At 46.7% G+C, this 21,133-nt stretch overlaps 2 protein-coding genes across 8 annotated transcripts; one reads left to right on the forward strand and one right to left on the reverse strand.

The window, feature by feature from the left end:
- Nucleotides 1-2,550: 2,550 nt before the first annotated feature.
- VDAC2 (voltage dependent anion channel 2) lies at nucleotides 2,551-14,736 on the forward strand. 3 transcript variants are annotated; one of them, XM_025918351.2, is made up of 11 exons: nucleotides 2,551-2,692; nucleotides 2,825-2,914; nucleotides 3,109-3,166; nucleotides 4,270-4,338; nucleotides 5,167-5,216; nucleotides 8,268-8,420; nucleotides 8,514-8,566; nucleotides 9,169-9,396; nucleotides 10,505-10,655; nucleotides 12,962-13,019; nucleotides 14,173-14,736. In XM_025918351.2, exons 3-11 carry the CDS (start codon nucleotides 3,136-3,138, stop codon nucleotides 14,262-14,264), a joined length of 885 nt encoding a protein of 294 aa, XP_025774136.1. In that variant the 5' UTR covers nucleotides 2,551-2,692; nucleotides 2,825-2,914; nucleotides 3,109-3,135; the 3' UTR covers nucleotides 14,265-14,736. The 3 variants fall into 3 exon arrangements, with proteins under 3 accessions (XP_025774136.1, XP_086536186.1, XP_025774138.1); XM_086680060.1 differs by having other exon boundaries at nucleotides 3,112-3,166; XM_025918353.2 differs by lacking the exon at nucleotides 2,551-2,692 and having other exon boundaries at nucleotides 2,758-2,914; nucleotides 3,112-3,166.
- A 2,776-nt stretch (nucleotides 14,737-17,512) lies between these two features.
- On the reverse strand, nucleotides 17,513-20,876 carry COMTD1 (catechol-O-methyltransferase domain containing 1). Of its 5 annotated transcripts, none has more exons than XM_086680065.1 (9): nucleotides 20,570-20,876; nucleotides 20,347-20,465; nucleotides 19,389-20,219; nucleotides 19,105-19,232; nucleotides 18,742-18,847; nucleotides 18,537-18,655; nucleotides 18,378-18,432; nucleotides 17,969-18,102; nucleotides 17,513-17,765 (listed from the first exon to the last, which is right to left on the reverse strand). In XM_086680065.1, the coding sequence occupies exons 3-9, from the start codon at nucleotides 19,480-19,482 to the stop codon at nucleotides 17,613-17,615; spliced, it is 789 nt and encodes a 262-aa protein (XP_086536191.1). In that variant the 5' UTR covers nucleotides 19,483-20,219; nucleotides 20,347-20,465; nucleotides 20,570-20,876; the 3' UTR covers nucleotides 17,513-17,612. The 5 variants fall into 5 exon arrangements, with proteins under 5 accessions (XP_086536191.1, XP_086536189.1, XP_086536190.1 ...); XM_086680063.1 differs by having other exon boundaries at nucleotides 19,389-19,941; nucleotides 20,170-20,219; nucleotides 20,347-20,876; XM_086680064.1 differs by having other exon boundaries at nucleotides 19,389-19,757; nucleotides 20,163-20,219; nucleotides 20,347-20,876.
- Between the last annotated feature and the right edge of the window lie 257 nt (nucleotides 20,877-21,133).

Below are 21,133 nucleotides of genomic sequence, written 5' to 3' on the forward strand. Positions count from 1 at the left end.
TGAAACAGAATCATCTTTCCTCTCTCTTCCTCATCCTCCATCCTCACACCTGACCCTCCTCCTGTAGCCCTCACAACACTGAGTGGAACCTTTGTTCTCCCAGTTGCTCAGGTCAGAAATGTTGCTCCCAGCCATCCTAGATTCCTCTTCACTTGCCGCTTTCAGGACCTTCAGCATTTGACTCCACCCAACATCTTCAACTTTTCCTGTAGGTTTTTCCAGGTTTACTTAATTACTTGTGGTTTCCAAGTGATTCTTGCCACTTGAAGTACCTGTATGGCTTTGCACATGTCTCTTTCTAGAATTTAGGTTTCCACCCTTGACCTATTGGCTTTTTAATTTTGATAAGTTCTCCTTTCAGACTTTAGGGCAAGTGTCTTTTCAGTGTGACTATGCCCACAAATCTCTGTACTTGCATTTAGCACTGTACTTGCAATTCCTGAATTCCCTATCCTTTTTTGTGGGACAGTTCTCCATGGAGGTTCTCCAGGTCTTATGACTTCTTTTATCCCAAACTATCTTTTCAAGGATGTCTGCATAGCGAACAGCCTTGGAAGATAGAGATAGTGTTTCTGTCTGGGGCAGAGTGAAGAGGTTGGGCAGGTTTGCGGCAGCGGCTTGTGAAACAGGAGGTTTGTTTTTTCTTTCTTTTTCTTTTTTTGTAAAACAGATTTCTTAAATTCAGGTCCTCAGCTGTGACACAAACACTTACTGTGCACAGCTTCCACATGGGCTGTTCTGCATCACCCCTGGGGACAGAGAGGGCAAGGGGAACTAATTCAAACATGAACCTGTGTTGCTTGCCATGCCACAAGTAATAAAGTCTTTTGTCTCTGACTGAGTCTCATGTCTTCTGCCAGCATTTATGAACCTATAAAACTATGGTAGACTAACTTGCTAGCTTGCGAGTGGAGTAAAATCTTGGACGCTTCACAGTTCTGGATACCTCTACACACACTTGACCGTGAGTGCCCTGAGAGCAGGAAGTGCAGCTGAGTGTACTTTGCTTCCCCTGTGGGCGACACAAGGTAGTTGCTTATAGTGGTGGCTGCTACTATTGCTGCTTCTAAGGGGCTTTGAATGAAAGCACTGGAATATATTTACTGAATACAACTTTGAAATAAATTGCCATGACTCTTCTCCTGGTCATTAGGTATTCTGTACATTCCTTGGGTTCCTGGAGGTTAAACTAAAGCCTAAGGTCTGTGTTCTGTGGCACAGTGAAATTCTCTGGGGGTTAAAAATACTACAGATAGTTCACATTGTGAATAAGCCCTATTGCAGGTAATGGAGGTGGCTGAGCACAGACTAGGTTTTTCAGGAAGGCGGCGTGTCAGGCTGCATTTGGGATGAGGCATCAGTCTTTGCTATTAGTTTCACAAAAGCATCAAGCGCAGCCAAAGCAAACAAGTTCCCAGTAGAACCAGGCTATTTCGGCGCAACCTGTCTGAGCTTGAATGAAGGCATTAATTAGTGTTTCTGGTGCCTGAGCAAAGACTCTTCCTTTCTTCTAACCTGTTACAGGAGTAGTTCCAACCATAACCAGGCAAGTTTTATGGCTGAGCTTACACATGGGAGGGAGTCCCTCAGGATGCACCTTCAATCTGGGTTTGCCTTGTGGAAATCTCTATCTGGTTACCGTCTGGTTTAGGAGGAGGGTGGAACTTCCAGCAGCATTTGAGTTGAGCAGAGGTGGCTTTCAGAGCCAGAGGGGATGGGGGTTGGGAGGCTCTCCTCATTGTGTGCGGCTGAATGGCTACTAAAGACCACTTCGTCTCCTTTAAACTTGCCATTTTAGTGATGAGGAAACTCAGATACAGTAAGGATAAAATGCTGAGATTGCTGATGGATTCTGGGACTTCAATTGACCTTATTTCTATCTCATTAGAAGGCTCATTTTTTCTTGTTCTCTTAGCTCCCTCACTCTTCCAGCACACTCAAGGAACTTGAGCGCAACATTCTACTGCCTTGTCAGCAAGATTCCTAAATTTTCTAGCAGGCTTGACTCATCAAGACAGCTCCGGTTCGGTGCGTGTACAAAGCTGTCCTATACCTAAGCCAGGAGGCGGCGACAAAAGAGGAACCCTAAGGGCTAGAAGCGAGGAAAAGGGGCGGGGCACCCTGAGGCCGGCTCCACTTGGTTCTGGGCTGGCCCTCCCACCGCGGCCTCTGCGATGGGAGGTGGGCGAAGGCAGTGAGTGCGGGTGGCGTTGGAGGTGGCGCCCCAGTGTCCCATTCGTTCTTCCTGGGCCTGGAGAGAGTCTTTCAGAAGCGCACGCTGCACTTGCTCAGGTTAGGCCGGGGTAACGCTAGCTAACTCCTTCCAGACGCCCTGCACGGAGACGGTCTCTGCAGGGAACGGGAAACACACCCCTGGAAGGAAGTTGGAGAATCGTACGTGACCCCCGTGCTGCGCAGCCGCGCCCAGTGGCGCCGGGTCCCGCGCGGGTGCGCGCCTGACGCCCCACCCCATCCATGAGGAGCGCGCGCCGGGCCTCGGCCCCATTCCCCGCACGCGCAGTCCCTACAGCGCTGCCTCCGCCGTTCCCCGCCCCCTCTCCTCTGGGGTTGCCCTCGTCGCTGCCTGACCCGAGGTCCAGCAGCCTCTGCCTTTCCGGCCCCCGTCGACGGACAGAAGCAGCCCACCCCGGGGCCGGGTGTGTCTTCGGCCCTCGTGGCTGTTCTGAAGCAGGTTGGAGTGGACAGCGGGCGGCGTTGCGGGGGCCGGCGCGGCGGACAGCCTCGGGGGCATCGGCGGGGTCCTGGCGGGGGGAGGACAGGGTTGCGGCGGGCGGAACGGTGTCTCCTTCACTTCGCCCTCCAGCCGCGGTAGCTGCAGCCCAAGCCTGAGCGAGCCGAGCGGCCTCAGCTGCGAGCAGAGCGGCGGCAGCAGCCCCTCCCGGGAGAGCACCAGGTACGCCGCTGTCGCGTCTCTTGGCCGCCTAGGCCCCGACGGCCAAGCAGGACGCCTTACCCACACTCGGGGTCGGCCCTGGCTCCCTAAGATGGCCGCGCAGCCCCGCGGCTCTTCGCCTCCCTGTCTGAGACCCCCTTCTGGCCTCTTGACTTGTCCCTAACCCCCGCTGACCGCACCTCTTGTCTCTCCAGCAGATCACCTCTTTCTGTGGCTTCGCCATGGCGACCTATGGACAGAGCTGCGCGCGGCGTAAGTAGAGCAGAGATGTCTGCGGGATGGGGCGGGGTTGGCTGGGAGTCGAAGCCTGTCCACCGGAAAACCGCACCTTCTTTCCCCTAATCTTTCCAAGGGCTTGGAAACTCGCCCCTTTCGGTAGCCGCTCCACCGTCTGACTGCCTCAGCTCTGCGGAGGAGGGGCTGGGCTGTGGGATTTCAGATAGAGGGACTAGGTCAGGGGAGTTGGTCTGTGGACGCATCACCGCCACCTCTTGAACGTGCCTTTGACGAACTCGAAAGCAAAAAGTTACTAACTGCTGGATTCAGCCTTTGGAAGATTGGGTCAGTCACTTTTTTAGAGGAAGTAGTAACCCCCTTGGTGAGAGCACAAGGTCATTACACGTGCTCCTAAGGGCGTGGACGTGCTCTGTAGAATGAATGAGCTGGTATAACCACCACAGATTGCTTGTCCTTAAGCCGCATAGCATTGGCCAAGGACTTGAGTGCCATATTAATATGCCTAAAGTGCTTTTTGATAGTTAGTTGATGTAGATACTTGAGTGAATCCCAGTTTATTGTGTTTTTGTCTAAATTCTAGTATTGAAATTAACGTGTTAATTACCTGTCTTTTCCCACTCCAGAATATTGGTTTCGAACTCATGGAGGATACTAAGAGGTCTATTATGGGAGAGGGCCTTGTTTCAGGTTTTGGTTTTAGGTCACTTGGTTAAATCAGCCTATCCCAGTGAATTTTGGCAGAGATTTCTGTGTGTATAGATATGTTTATGTGTATGTGTTTGGTTCTTTGTACTAGTTGGGTCCTAAGAGGTGAGGCTGTAGATACTGTGTAAATTTCAGAATAGAAAGTCTGTTTTTTCTGTTTTAGAAGGAATTGCCCAAGTTTATATAGCCACTTACTGTGGTTATTCATTTTAGAAAAAAACCTTTATTGGTGATATCTCTTTCACGGATCATTAGAATACATATAGTTAGTGTAGCTCCTGGTAGTATCAAAAGAAAACATCTTCAACAAGTTGGACTGCTTCAATTTAAAGATAGCAGTGGGTGATAATCTAGTTCCTGGACAGAAAGTGGGGGAACAGGAACCTTAACACTGGAATGTTTCTTCCCACCAGCAATGTGTATTCCTCCATCATATGCTGACCTTGGCAAAGCTGCCAGAGATATTTTCAACAAGGGATTTGGTAAGATTCTTTTTTTCTTTCCGTTTGTTTTGTTTTGTTTTTTTTCCCTTACCCGCCCCGATCAGAAGTGAAAATGTGTTTGGATTGCTTGAGGAAGTTAATAATTATTTCAAATTGTAAATATCTTGCTGTGTTGGTTTGTTTACTAGATACATTTTAGATAAAACTTCTGTTAAAATAGTAACAATCCACATCTTTCTCCACCCCAGTTTCCTCTAATTTTTTTCAAACTGTAGTTCATGGATTTTATTTATAAGAAAAAAACAGCTGTGCTTTCATTTCCTTCAGATACAGCTTAGGTCTTGAGTGACTAGAATTATGATGTTTAAAGTGTTTTTGCTTTGGCAGTGGTTATTCCTAGTGGTTTATGGATTTTTTCAAGTGAGTTTGGGTTTTCTTGAAGATTTTGTTCCACATACACCCCCTCTACTTTGGATTATTTTTCCAGTTACTTAGTTGATTAATCCTAAAGGAAGATCTCTTTGGGATAATTGTTCTAAATGTCTGTATTACAATAAACTATTGGTTATTCCAAGACTTAAAGTTAATTTTCTGATCTGATATTTAGGTTTTAAAATGGTTTGAAAACCATTTTTTGTGCCATATATACACCAGAACACTAGGCAAAGCTGCATGAGATGTTCTGTGCTGTACATGTTAGTTTACATAGAGTAATTAAAAATCTTTTCATTTAAATGTTGTATCAACCCACATTTTTATGCTCCTCTGAATATATGAAGTTTTTCTGTTTTTTATGTGATTTCAGCTATTGGTATGCATTTTTTATACAGAATAATCATTTTGTTTTCTTTTACTGTCTACTTGAAGGTTTTGGGTTGGTGAAACTGGATGTGAAAACAAAGTCATGCAGTGGTGTGGTGAGTGTTAGATATCTAATAAAATCCTGATGAACTGTTAAATAACTTTCCTTTTTCTTTTTAAAAAACATTTTTAATGTTAATCCATTTGAGAGCAAGAGCGTGTGTATGAGTGGGGGAGGGTCAGAGAGAGAGGGAGACACAGAATCTGAAGCAGGCTCCAGGCTCTGAGCTGTCAGCACAGCCGTGCGCTGGGCTCCAACTCACAAACTGCGAGATCATGACTTCGGGATCATGACCTGAGCCAAAGTCGGCCACCCAACCCACTGAGCCACCCAGGTGCCCCCTGCCTTTTTTGTTTTTCAGTGTTCATTCATTTGTTTGTTAGAAGAGAGAGTGTGGGAGCGTGCGCACACCCTTGCATGAGCAACGGAGGGGTAGAGAGACAGAATCCCAAGCAAGTTCCACACTGCTCTGATGCAGGGCTTGAGCTCTGTGAGACCCTAACCTGAACTGAAACCGAGAGTCAGGTGCTTAATTGACTAAACCACCCAGGCGCTGCCCTGTTTTGAGATTGCTTTGGGGATGGTTATGTGTGTGAATACTGACTATTAACTGGTTATTTTGATAAATTCTTGCTGTAATTGTTAGCTCCCTTAGTGCATATAACTGATATTTATTAAAATTGATCATATTGTAGTTTCTTAATGCACAGACTTGGATTTCAGGGGTATTATATTGGTCACATCTGTCATTTGGCTTCTTTGGTCTGTAAGGAAGCCCAAGTGTTCACTGGTTGTGCAGCTTACCTGCTCAGAGTAATAGTACAGAGCAGTGACTTAGTGTTTGTTTTTGTGTTCCCACTCTTTAACCTCTTGAAGTCCTATATAAGCACTTGCTGTGCACTTTTGGCATCACAAAAGCCTTCTGAGAAAAATGAAGACTCAATCCTTGTTTAAAGAGCTTGTTTACTGCTGGTTGGAGAGACAAAATAAACTTTAATCTGGAGAACAATCAGAAGTGTATCTAGTACTAGATTGATTAATCAAAATCTTTGTTGGAGAGAAAAGGCTTTTTGTGGACAGTGGTTAAGGAACGCTTTACAGAATTAGGTTTAAGATCAAGAAGGATGTATACGGGTTGGATTCCATACAGTATGTTTTGTTTCCATTTAATGTGTAACTCAATGTGGTACTGCTCTTGTAGTATGTACCTGGCCCCAGATAAGTCCCTTTAACAGCTAGTTCTGTTTTCTCACCTAAACTGCAGAGGTGTCCAGTTTGCTCCAGAATGTAGAAGCCTTAAGTGTTTGGTGTTGGAGTGAAAGGTGTAAGCTGTTCCAGTGATGTCATCTGGTCCAATTACGGTCCCACATGATGATCTTGATTTTGTGTCTTGAGGATTCCTTGGAGATATAGATATAGATATAGATATAGATATAGATATAGATATAGATACATATATACACACACACACATATATATATAGGCTGGCTCATAACCTATAGGCTGATGGATGGCAGTGGGTGGAGCCTCAAGAGTCATTGGTCTTTGTCACTCAGGATTAAAAATAGCTACTTCCACATTCAGCATTCCAAGGATTTGCTAGAAGAACATGCTCCATATATATTGTTTTAGTAATGCTTTCCTTTTGTGTAGAGCACAGGAAAATGTGCAGAGCTTTCACAGTGCCAGTCCAATTTAATCCTCCAAAGGTAGATCTTGTTAATACAATACAGGAAATTGAGACCCAGAAAAGTGTCTTTTTCAGTGTTACTCATTTACTAAATGACAGCCAGAACTGGATGCCAGGACTCTTAAATTTTACATCCAGTGTTTTTTCCTGATAATCCAGTGCTTTTTAGTATGGGCACTGAGTGCCAAGCCTTGACTTGAAATTCCTGTTAAAGCATTTTACGTCAGGAGATTGAGTCCATCTCGCTGCAGAGCAATAGTTATACAAATGTTCTGTTTTCTAAGTGAGGGATGATTGGCCTTTTCTTCCACTGATATATTTTTGATATTTCCTCACTCTTGCAGGCATCACAATTTCAGGTTGAGTTCTATTAGTTAGATTAGCTGTCTTCTTTAGACTTGGCTTTCCATTGGCCAAAGTGTGTAGCCATCATTAGCAGACAAATTGTGAATCAGAACACTCAGTAGGTATTTTAATATTTTAACTTGGAAGTTTGCCTGTCTGTATAATAAACTTTGAAAGATTATTAGGTTTTTGGATTTTCTATAGCAGATTGTAAATTTCAGTAAGCCCTCCATATTATGCCTTCCTTTCCAGTTGGTGTCAATTAGGGATTGGCAAGTTACTTATATTTGCTGCAAACATAAGATTATGTGGTGTACTTCAAATTAATACCTGTATTAGATTGTTTTCTCTACTGATATTATCTATCATACATAATATAGTTTACATCATGCATGATAAAACCAGTTGTAGAGCAAATCTTTTCCTACTTTGTTTCGTTTTTAATGAGAATGTGAAAGATGTTTGGGAAGGTATGAAATCTTAGGAAAACTTCATCTCAGAAAAATAGAATATTGAGGTTACCAAAGATTTTAAATTTTTTCTCATGGCATGAATTCTTCCTACACTGGAGTGCTTTCTGTTGTAGGAATTTTCAGGAAACATTTCCTAATAGTGTGTCAGTTATTATAAATGCTCATTTTAGTGATGGGGGGCATCTATGATTAACCATACTAACCTTCGTGGTGTTTTATTTAATATCAGGCAGAAAGGAAACAGTGCCAAAACATTCATTCCTCCCTGCCACCTTCCCTGATTTTTAAATTCCAAATAAAATCACTTTAGTGGAAGTTTCCTTAAAAGGTCTACAGTTTGTTGTTCATTTGAGAATTAGATACAGGTTAACTTGTGATTGACTGGTTGGAAATGTCCAGTGTATGTAAGGTGGCAGTTAGTAACTGACAGGCTAATTTGTTCTTGTATGTACTCACAGTAGCAGAGGATAGGAATATTTGGGAAACTAGAAAAAAGGATTAGTGAAATTCTTGTATTTTAGCAGGTTTTTATGTAAGTTAGGCAGTGATTCTTCTAGGCTTACAAGAAAGTTCATGAAGTCATTTATTGTCTTACTAGGAATTCTCAACATCTGGTTCATCTAACACAGACACTGGTAAAGTTACTGGAACCTTGGAGACCAAATATAAATGGTGTGAGTATGGTCTGACTTTCACAGAAAAATGGAACACTGATAACACTCTGGGAACAGAAATAGCAATTGAAGACCAGGTAACATTTTGAACATGTGTTTTAGTATTAATTTATTTTTGTAATTCAAAAAGGAAATAATGATGAAAACAAATTCTTTTTCTCTCAAAATAGATTTGTCAAGGTTTGAAACTGACATTTGATACTACCTTTTCACCAAACACGGGGTAAGCATGTACAGACATTTTTATCTGCTTTAAATTTCGTTTTTATTTTTAAGTAATTTCTATATCCAGTGTGGAGCTTCAGCTCAACCCTGAGATCGAGTCGTATGCTCTAGCAACTGAGCCAGCCAGGCACCCCTTTATCTGCTTTAAATTTAAAAGTATTTCTGTATATTTAGGAAAGGTGCACGTTTACTGTTTGATAGCTTCCTTAACTTCCTTGTGGTGGTGAATTTCTGTTTTTGCCTTTGGAAGATGATGAGTACTACAGTCGCTATTGTTGGCTTCCCTTCAAATATATGCCTCTTCCCATTGTGGCACTAACTTGGGTAATTAACATGTTTCTAATAGGCTTTTGTGACTGATTGCCAGTCGTGCAAAAAGCAATCTTCTGATGGTGGTAGAAGTCCAGTAACTCCATGTTCCCTTGTTTTTTCTAGCTCACTGAGCTGTATCTTCTTTACCTCTTAGGGTTATCCTGCTACTGCTTTTACTCCCCATTTGTGCTGCAGTTCATAAATCCCTCTTGTGCTGTCTGTGCAGAGGTTGAGTGTGTAAGGCTTTCCCACTGGCATCAGTTTTAAGTCAGCTTGTTCTTTTTCCAGAAAGAAAAGTGGTAAAATCAAGTCTTCTTACAAGAGGGAGTGTATAAACCTCGGTTGTGATGTTGACTTTGATTTTGCTGGACCTGCAATCCATGGTTCAGCTGTCTTTGGTTATGAGGGCTGGCTTGCTGGGTACCAGATGACCTTTGACAGTGCCAAATCAAAGCTGACAAGAAACAACTTTGCAGTGGGCTACAGGACTGGGGACTTCCAGCTACACACTAATGTGTGAGTATTTCCTTTGTGGGTTATGGGGACATAGGACCTGGGAGTGGTATTGATGTCACCTGTCATTTCTTATGAACCCAGGTACAATCTAAAGGATTTCTCTTAAAAAAGAATTTCTGCCTTTTTAAAAGAAAATTTCTTTATTTATTTTGAGAGTGTGTGTGCATGCATGTGTGGGAGGGGCAGAGAGAGAGAGAGAGAGAGAGAGAGAGAATATTCCAGGCAGGCTCCACACTGTCAGCGCAGAGCCCGACTAGGGGCTCAAACTCACAAACTGTCAGATCATGACCTGAGCTAAAATCAAGAGTTGGATGCTTAACCAACTTAGCCACCCAGTACCCCTAAAGGATCTCTCTTAACACCAAAAGATGATCATCCTTAGGCATTTCCGGGTGCCCTTAGAAGTGTATAGTAAAAAACGTTAGTCTGACTTTTGGTACTGAGAGAGTAAATGTTTAATTTATATGAGGTTTGATGTGCTCTGGAGTTTTAGAAAAGGCTAAGAGTTGCCAAATTACCAGTATGTTTGACTTGTCTGTGATATCTGAGGTGCTGAGTTGGTAGGATTGGCCTAAAATGTATGGTGTTTTTACCTAACCCAAATTAGGTATGTATGTTGAAAGGATTTAAGAATTTTTCTCCCTTATAAAAACAACGGATTATTAAATAGCAGAAGTACAAAGAAGAAGACCAAAATTTCTCATAATCCTAATCCTGCCATCTAGATGTATAATCTTTGTTACCTGATAACGTTTGGGAGTTTTCTCTTTTTATATGTAAATATAGAAAATACATATTACAAAGCCTGGTTTATAATCCCTCCCATACTACCTTAATACATTTTGATAATTTTATTGTAGCCTTCTACAGCATGATTATTAATGGCTGGGTGGTAATTCTACTGAATGATTTATCATGATTTGTATGACCTTACTTTGGGGCATACATTGGAATAAAGACCTTTTAAAACACGTTTTCAGTGGAATACTAGAGACCCATGTGAGCAGTATAACTATAGCATTGTTTAACTATAATTCTACAATATCAGCTTAGTGCTGTAGACATTACAGTGTCTGTTTTAGATTTACTAATTTAAAGTATCTTACAGCAATGATGGGACAGAATTTGGAGGATCAATTTATCAGAAAGTATGTGAAGATCTTGACACTTCAGTAAACCTTGCTTGGACATCAGGTACCAACTGCACTCGCTTTGGCATTGCAGCCAAATATCAGTTGGACCCCACTGCTTCCATTTCTGTGAGTACTGCTGTGGGCTTGGAGTGGGCTCTTTGCTTGTGGGAATTCATCTTTGGGTGGATTGAATTGTATTGAAAGTTTGAACCGTGGTTCACAGGATCCCTAGTTTACTCCTAGATTGGAATTAGAATTTGTAATGCTACATTTTCTGTGGAGACAGTGTTAGAAGTTTGTTACCAGGTCATAGGAGTTTGTTTAACCTCAAAAGCTGCTCAGTTAGTGTGGATAATAACCCTGAGCTCCAAGCCTGTCTAAGCTCAGGTAAACCAGTGTTTTGGCCCCAGGCCAGGAGTAATAGCATTTTAATTGTTACTTTGTCTTTCTATAGGAAATAGTAGTACTATGTTAGTTGGACTCTGTCTTTATGGTTAACAAAATATCTTTAGATTTGATCTTCAGGGTCTGTGGTACAAATGCTGTTTTGCAGGTGGAGATCCCAAAGCTTAGAGAGAGAAAGGACTTTCCTTACTGCTAGGCCCAGAGCAGAAGGGATAGAACCAGGATTGGACTTGTACATCTTTTGATTTCCCTCCTGGCTAGGGTGACCACTAGCTCATCCTGCTTTGCCTGGGACTATTCCAGCTTTAGCATTAAGAGTCCTGCATCCCAGGGGCACATGGGTGGCTCAGTCGGCAAAGTGTTCCACTTTGGCTCAGGTCATAATTTCACGGTTTGTGAGTTTGAGCCCAGTGTCAGGCTCTGTGCTGACAACTCAGAACCTAGAGCCTGCTTCGGATTCTGTGTCTCCCTCTCTCTCTGCCTCTCCCCGCCTGCGCTTTCTCTCAAAATAATAAACATTAAAAAAAAAAAGTCTTGCATCCCAAGGACTCCCTTCCACCTGTTCTTGGTTAGTTGGGGTGGATAGCCACCCTAGTCCTTTTCTTAGGCTTTTTTTTTTGTTGTTGTTTGTTTTTTGTTTTTGAGAGAGAGAGAGACAGACAGACAGCTTGAGCAGGAGGAGGGGCAGAGAGAGAGAGAGAGAGAGGGAGACACAGAATCGAAAGCAGACTCCAGGCTCTGCACTGTCCACACGGAGCTCGACTGGGGGCTCAAACCCGTGAACCATGAGATCATGACCTGAGCCAAAGTTGGACACTCAACTGACTGAGCTACCCAGTCGCTTTGCTTCTTTGCTATTTCATCCTTCAGTCATAGTGGGTTTAGGGTAGAAGGGTGTGCAGTGTCTGAGAGTGTAGAGGCAAGGCACTGGCTCTATTTGAGGCACATTAGCAGCTGTTCCTGTGTGTCAGTTGCTTACAGGTCAGGCATTGCCTATACTGTATGTACTGGGAATGAAAGGAAGTTAAACCTTCCCCGAGAGTTATTTCTGTTACGTAAAGTGGTCTTCATTCCTGAGAACAATGTTTTGATAATTTAGGCAGTTAAGCTTTAGCCTCACTCTTATTTTATGATAGCAGTTGTAAGCAGAAAGAATGAGAAGCACCCAGAATGCTTTTCCCATTGGCAAGGCGGTGATTCATTTATTTTTCCCGTCTGTTTCCACTTACACTGTAGCAGTAAAAACCTTAGGATTCACACATTATCCTCTGGTAGCTACGCTGCTGCTCTTTTCAAATGTATGTCCATGGCACCATCACAGATTTAATGCCAGCTGATGTAGCTCTCTCATAGTCTAAAATGGGAAGGCAACTTTGGCCTGTGTGCCATTGAGTGACTCCTGGGGATTAGTTTGGAAATACATCTAACATTTCTAGTGCCCCTGTGCCCCAGTCAAGCATCACCCTGAAGTATTGCCCATCACAGTTTGATGGTTTACTTCTATTCTGAAATAGTAGAAACTTGTATCCAGTTTTGTCTGAGGCTCTTAGCTTGTTGGGCACAAGATGGTCACTAGTGGGGCATTTCTTTCTTAAGACCAATAGCTCACTTGGCCATTGGTGGCTAGTGAAGGCTTGGCTGTGTGCCGAGTGAATGTAAGTGCCGTTTATGTGACTTTTGCTTGTAGGTACATCATTTCTGTCTCTGGACTGGACTGTTTTGATGTTACATATTACAAGAGTGTAGACATCAAATAATTTCCAAATCTGTTTTGATCCTAGAGGTTGTTTGTCACCTTTTTACAATGAAGAAAATTGGGTCCTACTGATAATCTGACTTTGAGTTTAATGGATAAGAATTAAGTGGCACCTGGCTGTTGTTGGGCTTAATAACAATATTGAATTTTAGTATTTCACATGTGAATAAAAAAGCAGAACACTTCATAATTGCATGATAGGGAAACCTGGAGGGCCTTTGTCTCTCCAGAGATTCAAAAAGTTTACAGCTGTTTTTGTATTTTATTTTAGGCAAAAGTCAACAACTCTAGTTTAATTGGAGTGGGCTATACTCAGACTCTGAGGCCTGGTAAGTGTTCTTGATACGTAGGATTTTTTTGATGGTGTTTCAAAAATTATTTTTATTTCTCAGCTTCTTTGTAAACCTTTCAAAAAAAGTACAATGAACATGTTTATCTTTTGCCACAATTTTTTTTATTCCTTTTTTTTTCTTTTTTTTTTGCTGGGCTGTTTGGAAGTTGGAGCTGTCATGACCCTTCCCTGAATGCTTCGGCATGCATCTACTCAGAACAGGAGTGTTGTGCTCTCTGACATAACTCATTGCTTTCCTTGTTTGGTCTCTGTAGTCTCGTTTACTTTATGTACTATTTTGAGCCTTGCTATGTTTTCTAGAGCAGTACTTACCAAATTTTATTGTGCATGAATCACCCGGGGACTCATCAAAATGCAGATTCTGAGCCCATAGATATGGATGAAGGGTTCTGTCTTTCTAACAAGCTCTTGTGTGATGCCAGTGTTACTGGTTCTTGGACCACATTTGAATAGCAGGTTCTAAAGCACTTGGAATTCCCCCCCACCCCCACCCCCCCTTTCAAATAGGGATTTTCCCCCAGACTTTATTTTGGCCTTTTGGAAACCTAAAGGAAAGAATGGTATGAAGAACACCCATATGCCCTTAGCCACATTTACCAGTTAACATTTACCACATGTGTTTTCTCTGTCCATGTCTGCATACATAATCCTTTTTTTCTCTATATGCCTTTAAGAATTATTTGTTTTGTAGACATGTGGATACACCAGCCCTAACATGCATATCCTGAGATTAAGACATTTTTCTTCCTAACTACAATACCACTGTCACAGCTAAGGAAATTAACATTAATTTAGCAATACATAATAGTCTATACATGTAGTCTGTATTCTGTTTCCCCCACTTCTCTATTGTAGTTTTCTTTTCCTGAGTCCAATTATGATTTTCCTTTGTAGCATATTGAATATTACTATATTTTCTAGAGCACTTTGAACTTTATTAACATTTTTATGCTCTGTGACTTTATCTCTTTACTTTCTGAATTCTCTTGTATCTCTGATACTCCTAAGTGCCCTCTGGTGTCTGGCACTAGTAGGTCATCTGACAGGCTGAGGAGGGACAGGCAGGCTATCAAAGATTGCAGACTTGCGAGGTGTTCAGACAAATCATAGTTGCCTGCTTTTGTTTACAGGTGTCAAGCTTACACTGTCTGCTCTGGTAGATGGGAAGAGCATTAATGCTGGAGGCCACAAACTTGGGCTTGCCCTGGAGTTGGAGGCTTAATCTAGCTGAAAGAAACCTCTGGGAATGGATATCAGAAGATTTGGCCTTAATATATTTCCAGTGTGACCGACCAGCAGGCTTTTTCCCCCCAAGAAGGTGATCAAAACAAAGGATGATCTAAACAAGAGCTGTATTTTAAATATTTAGACAGTTACTTGTTAGCTGGTTTCTAGTTGAATCGGTTATCTATCTAGTTACCAATGCTGCAGTTGTGCAGTCACCTATACATTATTTAAATGTATTTAACTGTTAAATGCGCTACCCACCAATAATGAAATAGACCTTTATGAAAACTGTGCAATTGTGTGCATGTTTGTTTTTATGTTCTTATTAACATTGAAAATTGCCATTGAATGAGATGGATCAGTGGAAGTTTTAAGATGAGGTTAAAAAATTTTGTTAAATTCAACTATTAGAGTTACTTTTGGTATCCCAAAACATTACAGATTATGAATAAAACAAGTATACATAACTAATGACTCCAAGTATTTGCAGAGTTAAACATTTGCCAGCTAGGGTCAAATCTCCCTTGTATCTAGTTAGTACTTTATTTTTCTGGTGAGCATTTTGCTTTTTACCTAAATCTGTGCCATTAAGTCCTCTGTGTCCCTAAAGTAACTCCATGAGCTTTTTGGACTACAATAAAATAAGAGGATATATGCCTTTATATCTTTAGTTTGTAAGTTTGTCCAAAATTCCATTGGATCACTGTTGACCCCAGGAGGGAGTGGAGAGTAAGTGATGAAGAAAGGAAGAAGGGATGGTGCTGAAGGTTAGCCACATACACCACACCCCTGCAAGCTATCGCTGTGGAAAATGAGCTAGGCCATAGGTGGGATGGGACAAGGTGTAGGCAAGTGGAGTGGGGTGTCTGTAACCAGAGGAACTGAGAAGGGAATATGTGGGCCTCGGTCAGATGTCAGTCATTTCATTCTAGGCAGACACTGACTGAAAGGGTCGGGCTTAAGTGTGTGAGACCAGAAGCCGTGCCTTCAGGTTTTGTGGCCACTGGCCCTTAATCTGCACTTGGACTGAATGATAGAAATTAATAGGTGATTCTGGTTGGAATAGTAGGAAAGAGCAAGTGTTCTGATGGGAGGAGATAGTTTGAATAATGTGATCAGAGTTTAAGAGAAGGGAGAGATTTGTTCACATTGAAACTACTAGACCCAGTGTACCATTTGAAGTCTGAGAGAGAACAGATAAGGAAATGTAAGTACTTTCAGACTCACTACCCAAAAAATGATACATGCTGAATATTTCTAGGTCAGAAAGAATCTGATGAGAGATTAGAAACCCAAGCAAACTTTCCACACTGGGGTGATAAAAAGGCTCCTTCTGGGGCACCTGGGTAGCTCAGTCAGGCATCTGACTCGATTTCAGCTCAGATCATGACCTCAAGGTTATAGATTAAGCCCTGCCTTGGGCTCTGCTCAGTGTGGAGCCTGGTTAGGATTCTCAATCTCTGCCCCTTCCCCCCATTCGTGCTCTCCTCTAAAAACAACAAAAAAGGGGTCTTTCTGATCTTACTGTGTTCATCTTGACGGACTGGCAGATATGGCCTGTATGAATAAGACAGGACTTAATGGCAGAAAGTTGGAATTTGAGCCATTTGAGAGAGACTGTTGCTAGGTTAAAAAAGATGTCTGCAAGTTAGGTGTGAAAACACCTCATGCTTTTGGGATACACAGGAGAGGTGTGAAGTAGCTCAGCAGACCGCTGAGAAACTGCTGGCGGTGCTTGGTGGGAAGGAACTGGTCACAGGCCTGGCGACCCCTGAAGCCTCCTGGATGACCTGCTGCCCCTTAGTTAACCAGTGGCCTTCCCTCATGTTGTGTTTACCTGGTCCAGTACTCAGGACTGGGTGTGGCACAAGTGAGCTACCAGTTTGTCAAAGATCTATTTAAGAGTAAATTGGGCCTGTTCACCCATGTGCATCTTTTTTTTTTTAAAACATTTATTTTTGAGACAAAGCATGAATGGGGCAGGGGCAGAGAGAGAGGGAGACACAGAATTTGAAACAGGCTCCAGACTCTGAGCTGTCAGCACAGAGCCCGACACGGGGCTCGAACCCACGGACCATGAGATCATGACCTGGGCCGAAGTCAGACGCTTAACCGACTGAGCCACCCAGGCGCCCCTTCCCCATGTGCAACCTTAATAGGCTTTAATGTGTGGAGAGACAAGGGTTGGTTCATACCCAGAGCCCTGTGGGTTAAAATGTACGTACCAAGAAGTTTAGGATTAAGAAAGTTGCCTGTTATGGTCTCCTGTGGCCTTGTTTCTAGTAGCCTCCAGCCTCATAGCAGCACCCAGGCCTAACCAAGTGGTGGCAAAACCTGATTGTCTTCTAGGCTGATGCCATTTCTGCCTGAGGCAGTGTTAGTGGGAAGAACACTTCATCTGTGGCCTGGAGATATCTTCCTAGGGGATTAGGATTAGGGAGGTTTAGATGAGAGAAGTGAAGCACCTGGCTTCCCTCCACCTCAGCTCGTAGATGTTGGTGCCGGACAGCCTAACCGTATCTTCATCTTCCTCTGGGGAACTTATTTAAAACCGCAGTACTGATGGTCTCCTCCTACCTGTTGGCCTGCTTCACACCTTTCTGGTCAGTGATCCCACTCAGTCCCTCACCTTTCTCCAGGACTTCAGGGGGAGGACAGGATATATACTCCAACCTCGTGGTCCTCAGGTCTAAGTCAAGTGGCCTGGTTTTCAGAAGTGATGTCCACTGACCAGAGCCTCCACTGTAGAGGTGAGATCGAGCTGACAGTGCTGTGAAAACATGGGCAGATAGCAGAACCAGCATAACCTGTGAAAGTACCCAGCCACAAACCTGGTCAGCTGTAGGGTCTGTTTCCTGTTGTCAGACTCCAGCTATGGTCTCCCAACCAGTCCCAGCTGCGCCAAACAAGAGCTTCATTCACTTGACCCTCCTAGGAAGCTAAGTAGGAGGGAGACCAAGGTGGGGCTCTAGCCAGCATCCTATGGAGTGGAGGCAAATCCCAAGAGCTGGGATCTCTGAGCAACTGTATGTGGCCAGGTCAATCAAAACTTTATTATATCTTGCCTCCCGTCAGCTGGAGGCTCCTACTCAGGCTTTAGCCCTGGTGCCACGTGGTCCTCAGGACAGTGCCACGGAGGGGATGACGCCTATGACCTCAAGGCTCCCTTTTGCTGAAGAACCTGCCAGTGCTGGGCCCTCCCTCCCTACCCCACGTTAGAGCCACGTACGGAGGCTGAGAAGATCTTGTCCCAGGCCCCACTTTATTGTCGAATTTAGAACTCAGGGTTGATGTCTGGGGTACCCAGGTCCCCTCACTTGAGGCCACTCTCGGGGGGCCAGCCCTAGATCTTGAAGGCTAAGGTGAGGCCGTCGCCCAGAGGCAGAAGGCTGATGTGGACCCTGGCGTCCCGCAGGATGCGCTCGTTCAGGTTCCGCACGCACTGGGCCTCGGTGTCCCGCGGTCGAGGCTGTAACACCTCTCCGCGCCACAGGACCTGCGGAGGGGCGGGGCATCATGGAGGGACAGGGCCGAGGAGGAGGTGCCTAAGCAGGAGGAGGGGTGAGAGCTGGAGACAGGACCCCAGGGGGAGAAAGCACTGGGCGGGGCTTTGTGGCATGGGGGCGGGGCACAGGAAGGAGCCAAGGGAAAAGACGGAGACCCAGCCCAGGAGGGCTCTCCCCCTAGTCTATCCCTTACACTGAGGACGGCGAGGACTCCTCCAGGGCGCAGCAGCTGCAGGCACCGCTCATAGTAGGCGGCACAGTTCTCCTTGTCCGCGTCCACCACGGCCACGTCGAAGGTGCCAGCTTCGCCCGCGGCCAGGAGCTCGTCTTGAGGGAGGGGCGGGGGCGGGGGGTAAGATAGGTCTTGAGTCCGCAGCCCAGGTGGTCAGAAGCCCCTGCCCAGGCCTGCCCAGGTGCTGTGACCATTCAGGGACTCTGGTCTGGAGGGGCGCCCTGCCACCCAGCATGTGGCCGCATAGGTGAGGCCAGGAAGCAGGGGACTGTCACTGCCTCAAGCCCGCCCAGCAGACCTGGTCACTAGCTCACGCCCAGTCGTCCCACTTAGAAAATGGTGCCAAGGCCCCTTCTACTTCGTTGCTCACCCAGGGTCTCCAGGGCGGGCTTCAACCGAAGGTCGATCTTGTGTTCCTCCTCAGCCTGCGGAAGGAGTGGGGTCACAGCCAGCAGGTCCCTTCTCCTAGGGCTGGGAGTGGTCAGGCTCCAAGGGCCTGACGAGGGCCTCAAATGTGCGGGACACTCACCTGTCTCCACAGGGGCCGCCCCAGCTCCGGAGGCTCCGGGTTCACCTCGCAGGTTATTACGCGCCCGGCCGGGGGCAGCGCCAAGGCCAACGCTAGGGCTGAGTAGCCTGTGAAAGTGCCTATGGGCAGGGACATGGACAGGCTCAGGCCAGAATGGGGGACACTGATGACTTAGGCTCCCAGTGGTCCCAGCCGTGCGCCCTACCCAGGTCCAGCGCCTTCTTCGCCTTGATGAGTCGTGCCAGGTTGGCCAGAAGCTGGGCCTGCTCACAGGTCATCATGGAATCTCCCTGCGGCTGCTCCAGGGTCAGCTGTGTCGCGGTGGTGGAGGGGAGAGGGTCGCACCACCACTGCCAGTCACCCAGCTCCGCCCCGTGTTCACACCCCCTCCAGGTGCGCGGCTGTGGGCGTGGCCTAGGGGGACTGGCCCTCAGGGAACGCCCACCGCGCCCCGCCTGCGGTGTCCCGGAAGCCCGGGGAGCTCCAAGGCCCAGCCCAAGGTCACACAAGCACGTGGGGCCCGCTGGGTCCGAAGTGGGCGCCTGTTCCCGCCCCTGGCCCTGCTGACCAGCCGTAGGCTCCGCAGCACCGGATGCTCCCGCATGGAGCGGCTCAGCAGATACTGCCAGAGGGGGCTGTCTTCAGGGGGCAGCAGGCGCTTCTCTCGCCGGGATCGCTCCGGATGGCACCGTCTCCCTGACGGGGAGGGGTCCTGGGTCAGGGTCTGGGACTCCGGGGCGCCAGGGCTGAGCTTCAGCCTCAGCCAGCCTCGCGGAGTCACGGGCTCCGCTCCCGCACCTGCCCCGCCTGCGGGGGCTCTGCGGGAGGTGCCGCAGGCCCCGCCTTACTCACCCAGGAAGAGGCCGGTGGCGAAGGCGGCGCCCAGCGCGGCGGAGCCCAGGACCAACGCGGCGGGCACAGAGAGCCGGGGTGCGGGCTGGATCATGGTGCGGCCAGGAGGGAGCGACGTCCAGGTCACTTGGCTTGGGCTTCTGCGCCCGCACTGGAACCCGCCTGCCTTCTAGTCTCCGCCTTGTCCCGGTACTGCCCGCAGAACTGCGGTCTCGAACGCCATCTGGCGGCCGCACAGCTTTACTGCAAGCCCCGCTAGAGCGAGCCGGGCGCCATCTGGTGGCTGCGCTTGGAACTGCGCCCGGGAAGGGGAGCAAGCCCTGCATCTGGGGTCTGGGCTTTCGGTGCGGGTCCTCGAGGTCTACGGTCCTGGGTCAGGGAGGTAGAAATTTGATGCCCCTCCTGGGTGCTTCTTATTATCGCTGCTGCTTCTGCTGGGACCCTGGGGCATATGTGGGTGGGTGGCTGGGCCGCTGGCGTAACAGGATAGTAATTTGCACGAAGTGATAGAAATTACAGGAGTTCCGAGAGGGACTGAGAGAATTAGGGGAGGCTTCCTGTGGGAGGTGAGTGAGGGTATCCGATTGAAGGACCCGGTTTGGGGACAAAAACCACAGGAGGGGAGGCTTGAGAGTCCAGAGGCAGGTCTTGTTGATGGGGCTCTGAGACAAGGTTCTTAGAAACCCGCCGTTGGGTGCCAGACAGACGTATGAGCTCTTGGGTCCCTCTTTCTCAGCCTGTTTATTTTGTGTGAAGTAGGAACCACGGTCTTACGGTAAACAGCACCAGATCCCACAACCTGGCACACAGTAGGTGTCCAGTAAATGGCAGCTGTGGAGACATGTGGAGGCAGGAGTGGAGACATTTGGGGGAGGGGAGTGATTGGAGGGCAGGTGAGGTCCCCTTGCAGGGCTGTTCTGCAGGGTCACTCTCCAGTGAGCATTGATGGAACACGTACTGTAACACAAAGTGGGGAAGGCGAAAGAAGCCAGTGGCTTGTATCCCTAGTGACGCTGCATTCAGAGACCACAGCACACACTAGAATGGGGAGCAGCTCTGCTTTCACAATTTCCTCTTCTGCAAAATGGGGTTATTCACAGTCGCCACCTCCCAGGGGATGAAACGAGAAAATCCACGTGAAGGATTTACACAGGGCCGGCACTTGTTGGGCTGTAACTTACATTTAAAAGGAGTCCAGGGCCAAAGGGCAGCGGGTCATCCGGCCGCTCAAGGTCACCTCCCCCCCGGGCTGGGTGCTCCAACAGCCCATTTAGTACCCACTCTGGCCAGTCAGGAACTTCACCGGGGGGCTTCCCAGAGGAGGCTTAGCGGGTGCGAGGCCCCCGGACCCCGAGGCCCGGAGGCAGGTTTGTTGAGGTTTAGGGGGTGGTCCGTGAGATCTGCTAAGCCGAGGAAGATCGGAGCGAGCTGGAGAGACTTGGAGCACAGCCCTGACCCCAGCTGGGAGGCGGTTGCAGGAGGAGGGCTCAGTTCCGGGTCAAGTCTCCAGGAGCCGCTGACGTGACCTCCAGTCAGACGCAGAGGGCGGGACTGACCCCGGGCGCGGGGTGGAGCCTACTGTCTGTGCCTGGGCTGGGCGGGGGTGCGGCTGGCTGGGAAGCACCTGCCCCCTTGCCTTCGAATCCTCTGCATCCTGGTTGGCCCCCAGTAAATGTTTCTCTGACCAGACTCTGAGCCTCATGCCCAGGGTAAGGGCTGCTGGTCTCTCCTCTCCCAGGGCTGAG

The sequence above is a fragment of the Puma concolor genome, chromosome D2, assembly GCF_028749965.1.
Source record: "Puma concolor isolate L17-30 chromosome D2, mPumCon1.1.hap2, whole genome shotgun sequence".
Classification (NCBI taxonomy): domain Eukaryota; kingdom Metazoa; phylum Chordata; class Mammalia; order Carnivora; family Felidae; genus Puma; species Puma concolor.